This window comes from Psittacula echo (assembly GCF_963264785.1).
Source record: "Psittacula echo genome assembly, chromosome: 1".
Taxonomy (NCBI): Eukaryota; Metazoa; Chordata; class Aves; order Psittaciformes; family Psittacidae; genus Psittacula; species Psittacula echo.
In genome coordinates, this window is record NC_137735.1 from 403,020 (window position 1) to 418,673 (window position 15,654).

General features: G+C 63.4%; 2 protein-coding genes across 2 annotated transcripts; both read left to right on the top strand.

Moving 5' to 3' along the window:
• Positions 1-1,102: 1,102 nt before the first annotated feature.
• Positions 1,103-4,013, top strand: SPEF1 (sperm flagellar 1; the record flags this gene model as incomplete). The annotated part of the gene is made up of 7 exons (XM_080632832.1): positions 1,103-1,211; positions 1,318-1,429; positions 2,147-2,282; positions 2,888-2,936; positions 3,107-3,158; positions 3,321-3,411; positions 3,912-4,013. The coding sequence occupies 7 exons, from the start codon at positions 1,103-1,105 to the stop codon at positions 4,011-4,013; spliced, it is 651 nt and encodes a 216-aa protein (XP_080488958.1).
• A 1,961-nt stretch (positions 4,014-5,974) lies between these two features.
• ADISSP (adipose secreted signaling protein) lies at positions 5,975-13,876 on the top strand (the record flags this gene model as incomplete). The annotated part of the gene is made up of 6 exons (XM_080634878.1): positions 5,975-6,016; positions 6,949-7,052; positions 9,149-9,291; positions 10,822-10,960; positions 12,750-12,872; positions 13,776-13,876. The coding sequence occupies exons 2-6, from the start codon at positions 7,034-7,036 to the stop codon at positions 13,874-13,876; spliced, it is 525 nt and encodes a 174-aa protein (XP_080491004.1). The 5' UTR covers positions 5,975-6,016; positions 6,949-7,033.
• Between the last annotated feature and the right edge of the window lie 1,778 nt (positions 13,877-15,654).

Genomic DNA, 15,654 nt, shown 5'->3' on the forward strand with positions numbered 1-15,654 from the left:
CCGCGATGGGGCTTATCGGTGTCCCCAGCAGGCACCCACCCCGGTATCGCTGCCCTCAGTGCCCTAATCTGCCCCTTCCTGCCCGCTCCTGCCCGCTCCTGCCCGTGTGCGGTGCTGGAGCAGCCCCATGGGTGCTGGTGCCGCTGCCTTCCCCCAGCCGGGATGGGTCCTGCTGGAGCCCCGCGCTGGGAGAGGCGGCTCGGCTGACCGGGGGGTGCTGAGCAATGTCCGTGCTCCAGGCTGAAGGGCGGCTGGAGGTGCTGCCCCGGGCCATGGGCACCCCAAGCCTGGGACCTGGCCCTGCCGCTGCTGCTGGGATGGACACCAGCGCTGGGACCGGCTCCTCAGCTGGGATGGATCCTGCCTGGGGTGGACACCGTGGCTGGAATGGACACCATGGCGGGGACAGCCCCTTCCCCTGTCCCATCAGCTGGGCACGGTGGGGACCGGGACACAGAGCCCCTCACTTGTGAAGCCCTTGTTCTAACCCTCTCCATCGCTCAAAGATCCCAGTCCCCCATCGCTCAGGACCCCCAGGATAACCCCCCTTTGCTTTAACGCCCCCATTGTTCAGGACCCCCCCATTTCTCTAAGTCCTCCAGTCCCCCATTGTTCATGACCCCAGGAACCCTCTCACTGCTCAGAGCTCTCCCAGTCCCCCATTGCTCAGGACCCCCAGGACCCCCCTGTTGCTCAATCCCCCCCATTGCTCAGCATCCCCCATTGCTCAGCATCCCCCATTGCTCAGCATCCCCCATTGCTCAGCATCCCTCATTGCTGAGACCCCTCCGTCGCTCTAACCTCCACACACCCCCATTGCTCAGCATCCTCCATTGCTCAGGACTCCAAGGACCCCCCCAGAATTGCTCAACACTTCCTCATTGCTCAATCCCCCCCACTGCTCAGTATCCCCCCCATTGCTCTAACCCCCACAGCCCCCCATTGCTCAGCATCCTTCATTGCTCGGGACCCCCAGCACCCCCCCCATTGCTCAGCATCCCCCCCATCACTCAGCCCCCCCCAGGCCGCCGTTGCCAGGCGACGCCCGGCGCTCCCGGCATGCCCCGCGCGGCGGTTGCCATGGCAGCGGGACGCGGCGGGGATGGCGGCGGGCGGCGGTGAGGCCGCGCTGCGGGCGCTGTACGCGTGGCTGGACTCGGTGCCGCTGTCCCGGCCGCGCAGGAACATGGCCCGAGACTTCAGCGACGGCGGTGCGGGGGGACGGGGCACGGGGCACCGGGTACGGGAGGGCCGCAGCCCCGAGGGGCCCGCCCGGCCTTGCAGGCCCCGCGGTGAGCGCCGCCCCGTGCCCCGCAGTGCTGGCCGCCGAGGTGGTGAAGTTCTTCCTGCCCGCCCTGGTGCAGCTGCACAGCTACGTCCCCGCCAGCTCCACCGCGCAGAAGCTCGCCAACTGGGGACACCTCAACCGGTACCGCGGCGGCAGCAGCCCCGGCCCCACAGTGTCCCTGCCCCACTGCACCCTCCCGGCCCCACAGTGTCCCTCTGTGCCCCTCTGTGTCCCTGCCCCACTGCACCCCCAGCCCCACAGCACCTCCCCTGCTCCACAGCGTCCCTGCCCCACCGTGTGTGTCCCTTTCCCACAGCAGCCCTCAGCCTCACAGCACCATCCCGGCTTCACAGCATCCCCTGCCCGACAGCACCCCCTGCCCCATAGGATCATCCCTGCCCCACAACATCCCCCTGCTCCACTGCACCCCCCTGCCCCATAGCAATCCACTGCCTCACAGAGTGTCCCTGCTCCATAGAATCATAGAATAGTTAAGATCATCCAGTTCCAACCCCCCTGCCATGGGCAGGGACACCTCACACTAAACCATGGCACCCAAGGCCTCATCCAACCTGGCCTTGAACACAACCAGGGATGGAGCATTCACAACCTCCCTGGGCAACCCATTCCAGTGCCTCACCACCCTCTCAGTAAAGAATTTCTTCCTTAGATCCAATCTAAACTTCCCCTGTTTCAGTTTGAACCCGTTACCCCTTGTCCTGTCACTACAGTCCCTGATGAAGAGCCCATCCCCAGCATCCTTATAGGCCCCCTCCAGTTGGGACCCTCCTGAGAGCGCTATGGGGCAGGGGCTGCTCTCCTCCCCGCCCCCCTGGCTGCCCATTCTCGCCCCCCCAGGAAGGTGCTGAGCAGGCTCAACTGCTGCCTGCCGCAGGATGTGATCCGGCAGCTGGTGCAGGGCCGGCCGGGGGCGGCTGAGCAGTTCCTGCTGCTGCTGCGGAGCAGGATCCAGGAGAGGCTGCGGCAGAGCAAGGTGGGGCCTGGTCGGGACCGGTTTGGGCTGAAGAGAGCTTAAAGCTGATCCAGCTCCAACCCCTGCCACAGGCAGGGACCCCTTCCACTGGAGCAGCTTGCTCCAAGCCCCTGTGTCCAACCTGGCCTTGAACACTGCCAGGGATGGGGCAGCCACAGCTTCTCTGGGCACCCTGGGCCAGCGCCTCAGCACCCTCACAGGGAAGAGCTTCTGCCTCAGAGCTCATCTCAGTCTCCCCTCTGGCAGGTTCAAGCCATTCCCCTTGGCCTGGCCCTACCTCCCTTGTCCCAAGCCCCTCTCCAGGTTTCCCGCAGCCCCTTCAGGCCCTGGGGCTGCTCTCAGCTCCTCATCACTGCCATGGAATTTGCCCTGGGAAGGGCAGGGAATGAGGCAGGGATTGAGGCAGACCCATCCCAGCCCTGCCTTGGGGCTGTGAGCTCCTGCTCCCAACCAGCCCCTCCTGCTGTGGCTGCAACCCCCTCATCCCAGCGCCCTGGGCACACTGGGGTGCCTGTCCCCCATTCCCTGCCCATTGTGGCCCCCCCATGGGGTGACCCCCAGCTCATGTCCAGGCCTGACAGGCGTTTTCCTGCCCTCTCCATCAGGATCCGGGTGTCCCGGCAGTGCTGGGAGAGCTCAGCTACATGGAGACAGGTACAGCGGGGGGGCAGGGCAGGGGCCCATATCCCACCCCTGCGCCCTGACATTCCCGATCCCTTCGGGGCACACACCCCAAGAGCGACCCTGCCAGCCCTGGGGGGCTGCTGGAAGGGGGTGTCCCCATGGAGGGGGTCAGATCCTGCTCTAACTCCTCTGTTATCCAGGGGACTCCAAGGCAGGAGGAGGCTGCACCCAGGAGTCTCCCAAGGCTGCAGGGTAAGGGCAGGGATGCTCCATAGGGATGCTGGAGAGGTGCTGGGGGGCTTGTGCAGGGATGGGGCTCTGTGGGATGTAAGGAGCAGCCATGGCCCGTGCAGCTCCATGAGTGATGCTGCGAGGGGGTCAGTGATTATCTCAGTGTTCCCATTTCCAATCCAGGGCTCAGAAGCCTCCCCCCGGGCACAGCACCGTGAGCCTGCAGCAGGCAGAGCAGGAGAAGGTGCTGCTCCTGGCACAGGAAACCATCCAGGTGAGTGCCCCGGGCTCCCCTTTGCCTCCCCACCCATCCCCTGTCACCCTCCGGGGCTGCATCCGGCTCTGGAAGCACCCGCGGGTGTGGGACACTTCAATCCGTGATTCCCAACTGATCCCAATCCTCATCCTCTCTGCCCGGTGATGAGGGTGACACTGAACGGGCACAGACCCTTTGCGCGCTGTGGCCCTTCAGGGCTGTGGCTCTCTCTTGCCTAAAATCGAGCTTTTTCCACTGGAAAACATGGTTTAAGATGTAAAATTCCAGGTGCTGGGAATCCTGGGCTGTGTTTGAAGGTATTAGCTGGATGTGGGGGCTGGGAGCTGGAATAGGGACCCCAAATGTGGCCCCACAAGGTCCTTGCCTGCCTCAGTTTCTCCCTGTAAGAGGTGCTGGGTGCCACTGGGTGACCCGGGCTCCCAGTTCCCCATCCCGGAGCGGGCGCAGGGCCCTCGGCCGGGCCTCCCAGCCCCGATCCCTGCTGGAATGTCGCTCAGATCCTGCAGCTCAAGGTGCGGAGGTTGGAGGAGCTGCTGCGCCTCAAGAACGTACGCATCGATGACCTGAGCCGGCTGCTGCGGGAGGCCCAGCAGCGCTGAGCCGCCTGCTCCCAGTGCTCCCCGTGCTTCCCAGTGCTCCCAGTGACACCAGTTCCAGCAGGGACTCCCAGGACAAGAGCCAGAGGTAGCACACGTGGGAGTGGGAATGCGCTGCCCACCTCGGGGCACGGCTCTGATTCATCCCATCCTTCCCATGCCACGGATGTTGGGAATTAAATATCCATGATGTTGTTTGGAGACCCCCTGTGAGGCTGTGAGGGGATCCTGGGGGGTTGTTTCCCAGTGGATCTGGTGCTGGAGTGGGATCTGCAGTGTTTGGATGTCACCTGGCCAGAGGCTGGGATTTAATCCCATTCCCAAAGCTGTTTGGTTCTGTAATCCTTGAGGAAATCCGTGCCTTGGAAAGGGTCTGGGTCGGGCAGCCCAAGATAGGCTGGGATGGGAATGTTGCCAGGAATGGGAATGTCGCCATTCCTCCCTGGTGACATTCCCATCCCTGGTGACATGTCACCTCCCTGGGGACGCGTCTTGACATTCCCTGCTGTGCCCAGGACACCTTTTAGGGTGAAAGCCAGTTGGGTTTTCCCATTTTTCCCACATGAGGATGTGGTGTGTCCCATTCCGGGCCGAGCCGTGTGCAGGGTCACACAGTGTCACGCGTTGTCACGTGTTGTCATGCGTTGTCACGCGTTGTCCCCCACTACTTTAAGCTCTCTGGCAGCTGTCGGCTGCTCCCATTCCCAGCGGGCGGACGTGCGCCTCCGAAGGGAACGTTGTCGCAATGGGGACAGGCTCCAGCTGCTTTTCCCACCCTCTATTCCCCCAGCAGCTGCCAGATCCCGCCATCCCTCGGGACACGCGGCCCTTTCCCGTGCTCCGGTTCATGGGGAGACGTGATGGGAGCTGCAGGAGATGGGATGGGATTGGGATGAGGACAGGATGGGATGGGTTTGGATGGGATGGGTTTGAATGGGATGGGGTGGGACAGGAATGAAGGGGATAGGATGGGATGTGGGATGGGATGGAGTGAGCTGGGATGGGATGAGATGAGATGGGATGGGGAGGGAATGAGATGGGATGCGACAGGGTGGGATGCGGTGAGATATTGGGTGGGATGAGATAAGGTGGGGTGGGATGAAATGGAGTGGGATGGGATGACATTGGATGAGTTGAGATGACATGGGATGGGATGAGATGGGATGGGATGAGATGACAAGGGATGGATGACATGGGATGGGATGAGATGAGATGGGATGGGATGAGATGGGATGGGATATGGGATATAGGATATGGGATGGGATGAGATGGGATGGGATATGGGATATAGGATATGGGATGGGATGGGATGGGCTGAGCCATCTCTGCCCAGCTGCCCTGCCTGGGCCCCAGCCCAGTTCCCAACACCCTCCAACCTGCCCCATGGAGCCGGGGTGAGCCAAGGGGTGACAGGGACAGCAGGGACATGGCTCCTGCGCCACATCCACCCTCCGTTAACCGGCCGAGGGCTTCAGCTTCAGCACCGGTGCCACCGGGGCTGCCCCCGGCCGCCCCCCCCTCCCCCCCCGAGGGTTCCGCTGCCTGAGCCCTCAGTGCCGCCTTTTGCCTGTTTTAACTTGAATTAACCCCAAACCGGGGGGTTCATCCTGAGAGGTTCCCATCCATTCCCACACCTTCGGAGGCTCCGGCCTGTAGCGACACATCGTCTGGCTTGTCGCGACATGTCGTCGCGCTGTCGCGATCGGGGCCTGGACGGTAACAATGGTCACGTGTTGCCATGGCAACCGCATCACTCGATAAAGGGGGTACCCCCTCCTCGCCCCTACCCTCGCCGCTCGCTGCCCATTGGCTGTCCCAGCCCTTGGCCCCGCCCCTTAAAGGAGACCCGGTGGGCGTGGCTTGGTGGGCGTGGCCGCCAAAAGTGTGGACCAATGGGAAAGCGCGGAGGGTGTGTCTGGGCCAATGGGAGGGGAGGGGGCGGGTCCCGGTAGTGGGAAGCGGGGAGCCGGGAGCGCGGCGGCGGTGACCTGGACGCACCGGGCGGGGTGAGCCATGGGGAGGGGGGGGGAAACCGGGCACGGGGCAGCGGGGCCGGGCGGGACCCTCGGGGCGGTGACACCGGGACGGGGGCGCCCCGAGGGGGTCCCGATGCCCCGGTCCCGGCGGGTGCTCTCCCGGGCCGGTCGTTAGCCCATGGCCGTGATGGGAGCACCGGCACCGGGGGCCCAGCCCCGCGTCCCCTCCTGCAGCACCGGGGCTGGGGGGGACAGGTGGGAAACACCCGCGGCGGGCCCGTGCGGGTGATGGCGGAGGCAGATTGGGGCCACCGGGAGGGGTGGGGGGGGTGTGTCTGCCGGTTTGGTACCGGGGGGGCCCGGGGGTACCGCGTACCCCGGGGCTCCGGCATTGACCCCCTCAAGGGCAATGGGAGCCCGCGGGCCCCGCATCCTGGATGCGTTCGGGTGTTCCCGGTGAATCCCGGGTGTTCCCGGTCCGCACTGGGGCTCCCGGCGTGGTTTGAGCCTCAGTTTTGGGGTGCCTGGACCTGAACCCCCGGTTCGGGGCAGGGGGTGAGCCCCGGTGTTCCCCCATCCCGGCCCTGGTGTCCCCCAGTCTCGATGGGACCCCCCGTTATCGGGGGGGGGGGGCACAGCCATCCGCCAGGCCGGAGAGAGCAGCGATTCCCATGGGAAAGCCCAAGGAAAGGGATGTGGGGGGTTCCGTGTCGGGGTCTGCGCTGTTCCCACTCAGTTCAGGGCTCACGTGGCAGCTCCCGGAGCCTCCATGTGGAGCGGGAACGGGGAAACTGAGGCACGGGGTGGTTTTGGGTGCGAATCCCCCCTTTCCAGGCAGGAAACCCGAGAGCTGATGGCGCAAGAGCCCGGGGCTGGCTCGGTCACACCACGGGCTCCTCCTGCTGCCCGCACCCATCGGGGCTCTGCCTTCTCCTGCCCATCCCTGCCCATTCCCTCCCCAGCTCCGGAGCAGCGGCGATCCCAAAGGATGGCCCCTTCCTGCCCGTGCCTTTGAAGTGCGGCGCAAGGACGATCCTGCGGGGCCTCATGGCCACGGCCAGCAAGGGTGAGTCCCGCACCCCTGTCCCTTGTCTCCGTGTCCTCTCCCTGCCCTGGTCCCTGCCATGGGATCCCTCTGCCCGCCCCATGTCGGAGGCTACTGAATCCCAAGGGGATGCTGTCACCCTTTTCCCACTGCAAGCCACAAGTGAGCATCCCCCGAGGGGCTTATGGCGGGGGGGTCCTTTGGGTACCACCAGCACCCTTCAGCCACGGTCCCCCGCGGGGCCCCCCACAGCAGCGCAGCTGCGGGATGTGATGGGTGCCGGGTGCTCCCGATGTCTCCCAGCCCAAAGGGCTCTGGAAGCACCGCACCGGCTCTGGATGCTGGGTGGAGGGACCCCAAAGTGCTCTGGTGTGAGGTGCCCCGTGTGGCAGCACCGAGACAAAGAGTGAAGAGGCTCTTTGTGCTGCGCGATTCCACCTCCTTTGTGTGCTCCAGCCTCCCTGGCTCCTTCCTACTGCTGCATCCCGCGGGATTCCCTCCTCCTGCCCCGCTTCCCAGCGGGATGAGGGCCGGGCGACTGGTCCATTGGTGGCAATGGCAAAGGCCGGCAGGTTGCCTTGCTCTGGGAATCTTGCTCCCAGCGGCATTGGGAAGAGGGGTTGGGGGTCCCTCAGTGCTTCCCTGCTCCCAGCTCTGCTTCCCTGGGAACGCTGAGACCCGAGGACTCTCATTCCCTGATGGAATCCACTTCCAAGGCTTGTGATTCCTATTGGCACGTGTGACACAGGCACCCCCCCACTGTGGGTCAGACCCCCCCTTTGGGCCAGCGGGTCCCGGTGCCCCCCCGCCATGGCTGTGGTGGCACCCGAGGTGACCTGGGCAGCTCCCATGGTTTCCAGGCAATCCCTGTTGTCCCCTCGTGATCCAGGGCTCGGGGCCCCTCAAGGTCACCGGGATGCGGGCACTGATCCGGTTCCCGGGACAGCTGCTGCGGATCCCGGCTGCCTCCTTCCCTGTGCTCCTGCTCTCCAGAGGGTGTCCGGGCCGGATTCCCTCTGGATACCTCATCCCGGGCGCCCCCTCCAAGCACTGTGTGACAAAGCCCCACGGTTGGGGTTTTCCCTGCCTGTTTCCTGGCAGGAATTGGGGTTTGGCTGCTCCGAGCCTGGCGCTGCCGCTGGGATTCCCGATGGCAGCCCCGGGCTGGGAGCTCGCCCATCACCGCAGCTCCTGCCCTATGGGATCCATGGGCTCACCCTGCCCTGTGGCACCGGAGGGGCTCAGCTTGGCTGGGGGCTCCCTCTGTGTCCCCTTCCCCATCGCCATGTCCTGGTCTCCTGTTCTATCCCTGCGTGCGGGGAAGGGATTGCTGCTCCCGGCTGGACAAAGCCGGGTCATTAAATCCCAGCGATTCCCGGCACAAAGAGCCTCTTCTTTAGGGAGACAACAATCTGCTCCCGGCTGCTGCCAGATGGATGCTGGCGGCCGGACCGGGGGGGGGGCTTGGGATGTGCTGAGGAGCAGGAGGAGGGAGAGGCTGGATTCCCCTTGGGAGCTCGCAGATCCCATTGCAGAGGAGTCTGTGGGGACCTCGCTGTCCCCAGCTTGGTGCCTGCCCTCGCAGGGATGATGCAGATTTGGGTTTTCCCATGGGATTTGCTTCCCTGGAGAGCCCTGTGACGTGCGGGATCCCTTCCCTGGGGATGCTGCCCTTGTCCCATCCATGTCCCCTTCCTGTGTACCCACTCATCCCACTCCTCTGTGCTGAGGAAGTCATGGGAATGAGCACATGGTGCTGAGCACAGGGGTTGGATGGACCCCAGAGCCTCTGGGCATTGCTGGTGGCAGATCCAGGCTGGGGATGTGGAGCTGGGGATGTGGAGCTGGGGATGGAGGTGGAACTGGGGACATGGGGCTGTGGATAGACCTGGGGATGTGGAGCTGGGGACATGGGGATGCAGATGTGGGGATGTGGGGATGGGAATGGAGGTGGAGCTGGGGATATGGAGCTGAGGATGCGGATATGGGGCTGGGGCTGTGGGGATGGAGCTGGGGCTGTGGGAACGGGGATGTGGAGCTGGCGATGATGCTGTGGACGATGCTGGGGGTCCGTGCACGCAAGGGGTGACCCCGGCCTCCCTCTCCCCCCTGTGCAGGCAGCAAGGCCAAGGGGGGCTCCGTGCGCTTCGCCCCGGCGCAGCCCCCCGAGGGCTCCCACGGCCACGTCCACTTCGAGGAGCAGCTCCACGATTCAGCCGTGATGGTGACGAAGGAGAGGGACGGCAGCTTCCTGGTGAAGGTGGGGGGGTCCCGGGGTCGCATTGCTCCATCTCCATTGGCTTTCCGGTTTGGGAATGATTCTGGCCCCATTGGAATAATGGCAACGGCCCCATTATCACCGTGGTTTACCCAGGGAGGGCCGGGAGCATCCCGATAACCCAGGGCCTTCCCTGCAGGCGGCTGTTTGCTCCCAGTGCTCTGGATTCACCCATTTAACTCCCAGTTCCCTCCTCTCCCAGCAATGGAGCAGGTTTGGAGGGTCCCCATTCCTGATGGGGCAAACTTGGGGGGCCCCTGGTCCTGCTGCACGGGGGGGGGAATGTGGCACCATCTCCTGTGCCCTGCTGTGGGGGGATAGGGCTGAGCCGTGGGTGCTCACTGCTCCCATTGCCACGTGCGGTGAGCGTGGGCCGAGGTCTGATGGTGGCTCCCAAGCGGGTGGTGACAATGGGGACAACCAAGTCATCGTTTAATGACACCGATGGATTCATCCTGGCGCGTGGCAGGTTCACAGCCACGCACACACAAGAGCTGCCAGCCCCATCCTGCAGCTCTGCATCCCACAGCTCCACAGCCCCGCATCCCACAGCCCCGCATCCCCGCATCCCACAGCTCCTCATGCGCTGCGAGCTGGACCAAAGGGAGTGGGGCTGGAGCACCACAGGGCTTTGGTGGCCATGGCTGTGATGGGCACCTGGAGCTGCTTTACCACGGCTTCACCCATCCCTGGCAGTGTCCAAGGCCAGGCTGGAGCAACCTGGTCCAGCGGAAGCTGTCCCTGCCCATGGCGGGGGTTGGGGCTGGATCTAAGCCCCCTTCAACCCAAACCATTCCATGACTCCATCCCCTCCATCCCGCTCCGGAGCACCCGGCGGCTCCACGCTGGATGTGGAGCTCCCCCAGCTCTGAGTCAGTGCCTGGTCTCGGGTGGGTGTTGGGATCCCTCCCTCAATCCGGCACGGAATTGCTTAGCAATTACCGGGCTGTGGGTGGGATGTTGTTGTTTTTTTCCCCCCGTGCCGTGCACCGGCACCCGGCACCGCACGTGCCGTGCCAGGAATGGGAGGGGGGCTGCAGCTCTTCCCTATGGATAGGTTTGGGATGCACCCCCCATCCTGTTCCCTGTGGAGGGTTTGGTGCAGTGGGTGCGGGATGGGATCATCCTCATCCCGGCTCTGCCACAGGGAGGGTTTGCCGGTGCATCCGGAGCACTGCGGCGCTTCGGGAGCCTGATCCTTCCTTCCCAAAATGGCTTTGTATGGAGACAGCCCTGGCTCTAAGGGCTCTGCTTTGCATCACAGCAGTGGAGAGATGACATTTCCAGGCGGGCTCTTGGGAGCATCCTGGCTTTGAGAGGCCGGGAGCAGCGGCTGAGCTCATGGATCATGCGTTGTTATCCCAGGGAACAGCCCCCCCTTCCCATGGATGCGGGGTGGCTCCCGGGGGGGGTGCGATGTGGACGGGAATGGGATCAGACAGGACCGTGGCATCGTGGGACCTCTTCCCATGTCAGACCATGGCCCGACCCCGCCGCGTGCCCCCGTTCCAGGTGGGATTCCTGAAGATCCTGCACAAGTACGAGATCACCTTCCTGCTGCCGCTGCTGCGGAGCCCGGGGGGGGAGCTGTGCCCTCTGCCCCTGCCCAGCCTCAACCTGCGCCTCACCGGCATCACCCCCCTGCCTGAAGGTAAAGCCTGGGCCCCCCCATGGGGCCCCCTTTGTCCTCCTCCTGCCCTGGGGGAAACCTGGAGAGGGGCTTGGGACGAGGGATGCAGGGACAGGCCAAGGGGAATGTTGGATGGGATACAGGGAAGTTCATTGTGAAGGTGGGGGGGCATTGGCAGGGGTTGAATGGAGGAGCTGTGGCTGCCCCATCCCTGGCAGTGCTCAAGGCCAGGTTGGACACAGGGGCTTGGAGCAAGCTGCTCCAGTGGAAGGGGTCCCTGCCCGTGGCAGGGGTTGGAGCTGGAGGAGCTTTAAGGTCCCTTCATCCCACCCCATTCCATGGCTCTAACTCCATGGGCGAGGGCTCCCCCAAGCACTTCCCAATCCCAGCCTCCTTCCCCCCCAGGTGCTTTTCCCAGTGCCCATCCCTGCAGCTTTACCCCGTGGCGAAGGAATCCACGTTGTTTCCATTGTGCATCCCAGGAGGCTCCCTCCCCACCCCATGTGCTTCAAGAGCAGCTTTAGTGGCCTTGGAGGGCAGGATCCTGCTGAGCAGAGCCCGGACACGGGGGTAGTTTTAGCTCTTGCTCTGCCTGCGCCTTGCCTGCACCAAGGGGCTGCTGCAGGAGCCAGGGCTCACCTCTGCCTGCCTCTGGAAGCATGGAATGGGTTGGGATGAAGGGACCTTAAAGCTCCTCCAGCTCCAACCCCTGCCACGGGCAGGGACCCCTTCCACTGGAGCAGCTTGCTCCAAGCCCCTGTGTCCAACCTGTTCCTCTGCCTCCTCCTTCCTCCCCATCCTTCCTCATTCCCATCCCGGCTCCCTCAGTCCTGCTCAGTCCATCCCATCCCATCCCATCCCTGCAGCTGTTCTCCATCCCCTGCAGCCCCGCGTCTCACCATTACTCATCACCTGCAGCTGGGAGGCTGAAAGCTCTTTTATCCCAGATAGGCATCCATCACCTGCGGATTGGTGTGGGTTTGGATCTGTTTGGGATGTGGGAGGTGAGCAGTGGATGTGGGTTGGTGGCGCAGAGCCCACGGGCTGGTGGGGATGGGGACGAGGACAGGGTTTGCTCCAGGAGGCACCAGGCTCATGCCCCAGCCTGGCTCTGGTTTGCAGTCCCCTTGTCACCAGCACTCCCATAGGAGCAGGAATGTACCCGGTGATCCCTATGGAGCAGTTGGGACACCCAAGTGTCACCCTGGGCTCGGTGGCAGCCGTGCTGGGGACACCTCAGCTGGTCCCATGCCAGCAGCTCCCGTTGGCACATCCCATGGGAGCCGTTTCCCACATCCCTGTCCCCATGGGGCTGCGCCTCCCCTCCCGGTCCGGGCCTGCGGCTCTTCCCGCGCTCCCGCTGGCTCCAGCCCAGCAAAGCACTCACAGCTCCGTTTGTTTGGAGCTTCCCACCTCGGCCGGGCTTGGAGCCAGGGAAGCTGCAGGGAAAGGAGCCCTTTGGGAGCCATGAGCAGCTCCAGTGGGATCTGGTGCCTCGTGGAGTCTGTCCTCAGGGTTCTGGTGATGGGGACGAGGGGGTCTTGGAGGTGCCATTGGCTTGGGGGATGCTCAGTGGTACCCTCAGCCTGGCACCGGGAAGAGCAGCATCCCCGACACCTCCCCTGCGTCTCTGTGGTGCTTCAGCGCGTGTCAGCATCCTTGTGCCTGCCTCGTGGGTGGGGAAACTGAGGCACAGGGATGGGGATGGAGCCCGGCAGGGAAAGGGATGCAGGGAAAGTGCAGGCAGCGGAGGGAAGGTGCAGGCAGGGAAGGTGCAGGCAGCTCTCTGAGCCCCTTGCCTCTGGCCTAGGTTACAGCGTGAAGTGCGAGTACACGGCGCACAAGGAGGGGGTGCTGAAGGAGGAGATGGTCCTGGCCAGCGAGGCCGGCGAAGGAGCCACCATCAGGGTCGTGGTCCAAGCCCGTGTCATGGGTAAGGGGCTGCTGGGGCCGGGTGTGGGGTGGCAATTCCTCCCCGGAGCAGCTGGGAACAGGCATTGCTGATGGGCTTGGCAGCAGAGACCTGCTGGCTTCTGCTGTGGTGGGGAGCTGGGGATGCTCCCTGCATCCCATGAGCCTGCCCCATGCTCCCTCCTTCCCAACCCAGCTCCCACCATTTCCCCCAGTTCAGCCCCCACAGCCATTTCCCACCAGAGAAACTGCCTAAACTGGATGGTTTCACCCCAAAATCCCCATCCCAAGGGCAGAGGCTGTGGAGTCTCCCTGGTGAAAGGGCACATGGAGCAGAGCTGCAGCGGCTGGCTTGGGGGTATCCCTTGTCCCCCCCATCCTCACCCCATCCCCACTGGGGTCCCCCCCCTCCATCCACAGCTGCTCATTAGGCAGCGGTCATTAATGATTATCCTTTCCCCCGCTTTGCTGCCTGATGCTTGATTGATCAGAGCCACGTTTCGCAGTTCTGCCCCCCTGCATTGTGTGACAGTGGCTGCTTCCACCAGCATCTTCAGTGGGGCTGGGTTTGGGGTCCCCATGCTGGGTAGGGCTGGGGGTTCATTCCTTGTGTCCCCAGCACCTTGTCACACCGGGGCTGAGCATCATCTGCACGCAGCCACAGTGTGCAGCATCCCCACATCCCCATCCCCTTGGGTACCAGCATCCCCTTGGGTACCAGCATCTGCTTGGGTACCTGCATCTGCTTAGGTACCAGCATCCCTTGGGTACCTGCATCCCTTGTGTGGTGATGGTGGGAGGGGGGACAACCACCTGTGGCCTCAAAACACCCCAGAAGGGTGAAGCACGCCCCATAGGCCAGCATGGGGGTGCTGTGGCTGTCCCCCAGCTGTGTCCCTGTCCCCCTGTCCCCTCCCTCCCGCAGACCGGCACCATGGCACCCCGATGCTGCTGGATGGGGTGCGCTGCATCGGCGCGGAGCTGGAGTACGACTCGGAGCAGAGCGACTGGCACGGCTTCGACTAGAGCCTGACCCCCCCCGTGAGGATGGAGCCCACATGGAAACAGGGACAAATCCCACCCCAACCCCCCCCGTGTCAATGGGGTCACCGGGAGCTGGGGGCCCCCAGTGCCGGAGCCTCGGGGAAGGGACCCGCTCGCTGCCTCTGGCTCTCTTGCTGCTTTCCCCCCCGCTTTCCTCCCCGGAGCACCCCAGGAAAGGGACGTTTGGGGGTGTTGGAGCCCCTCAGGGCCAGGTTTTGCCTCTTGGGGTGCGGAGCAGAGCTGGACCAGGGCAGGATCTGGCAGTGCAGGGGGTCAGGTCCCCAGGGCTGCCCCTGGGACAGAGCCTGTCTGTGTGCTCGTGTTGCAGCCATCGCCTTGGTCTTAGTCCTCTTATCCTTTCCCCCTCCAGTTTCCCTTTTTTCCCCTCCAGTTTCCCTTTTTTCCCCTCCAGTTTCCCTTTTTTCCCCTCCAGTTTCCCTTTTTTCCCCTCCAGTTTCCCTTTTTTCCCCTCCAGTTTCCCTTTCCCCCCCCCCCTTTCCTTGTTTTTCCACCCAGGAAGCCCCATGGTACACAGACCAGGAGCAGTGGCTCAGTTCTGACAGCAACAGGAGGCTTCATGTGCCTATATATATAGATATAAATATATAGATATATATATACATGTATGTGTGGGGGTTAAGTACAAACCTATAGAGGTAAAGAATAAACTGGAGCGGGGGGGGGGCTGGAGCCCAGTTTACCCCCATTGAACCCCCTGGGAGCACTGGGGCTGATGCTGCAGCCCCGTTAAACCCTATGGAGGATGCTGGGGGGACAAGGGACACCCCAAGGTCCCCTGTAAGGGTACAAGGGGCTGCATGAGCCTATCCCTGTGTGGGGATGGGGATGGGGATGATTCCAGGTGGTTCTGGATGGGGTGAGGGGCTTTGTGCTGCCAAGTCCCATTCAAAGGGGGTCTGGGCCCCCCTCTGTGGTGCTGTCCCCCTTGTCCTGTGTCCCTGTTCCCATCCTCACTGGGCTGCACTTGGGGGATGACAAAACCCACCTGTATGAGATAGAGATGGGTCCAGAATGTGGTGCTGGGGCCTCAGGGGTGCTCTGGGGCTTGGTGGTGGCCACAACCCACACTTGGGGGGCAACCTGAGCCCGCGGTCCATTTCCTAACAGCCAAATCCCAACCCATTCCTATGGGAGGTGCCAGCACCGGCTCCAAGAGGAGCATCGTTGGGCTGTCCCATGAGTCGAGGCTCTACAAGAGGGGCCTGGTGGCAGCTCGGTGCCTGCCTGCTTCCTTGCACCCATGGGTGTCCCAAGGAACCAGTGGTGTCCCAGAGCACTGATGGGGTGCCTCGGAGCACCCATAAGTGTCCTAAAGTACCTGTGGGGGTCCCAAACCACAAATGGGTGTCTTGAAACACCAATGAGCATCCCCAAAGTACCCATGGGTGGCCCAAAGCACTAATGAGTGTCCCAAACTGATGAGTGCCCCAGAACACCAGTAGATGTCCCAAAGCATCTGTGGGCATCCCAAAATACAAATGGGTGTCCTAAAACAATGGGGTGTCCCAGAGCACCCATGGGTGTCCCAAAGGACCAGTGGGGTGTCCCAAGGGACCAATGGGGTGTCCCAGAGCACTAATGGGGTGTCCCAAAGGACCAATGGGGTGTCCCAGGGGACCAATTGGGTGTCCCAAGGAACTTATAGGGTGTCCCAAAGGACCAATGGGGTGTCCCAAGGGACCAATGGGGTGTCCCAGAGCACTAATGGGGTGTCCCAAAGGACCAATGGGGTGTCCCAA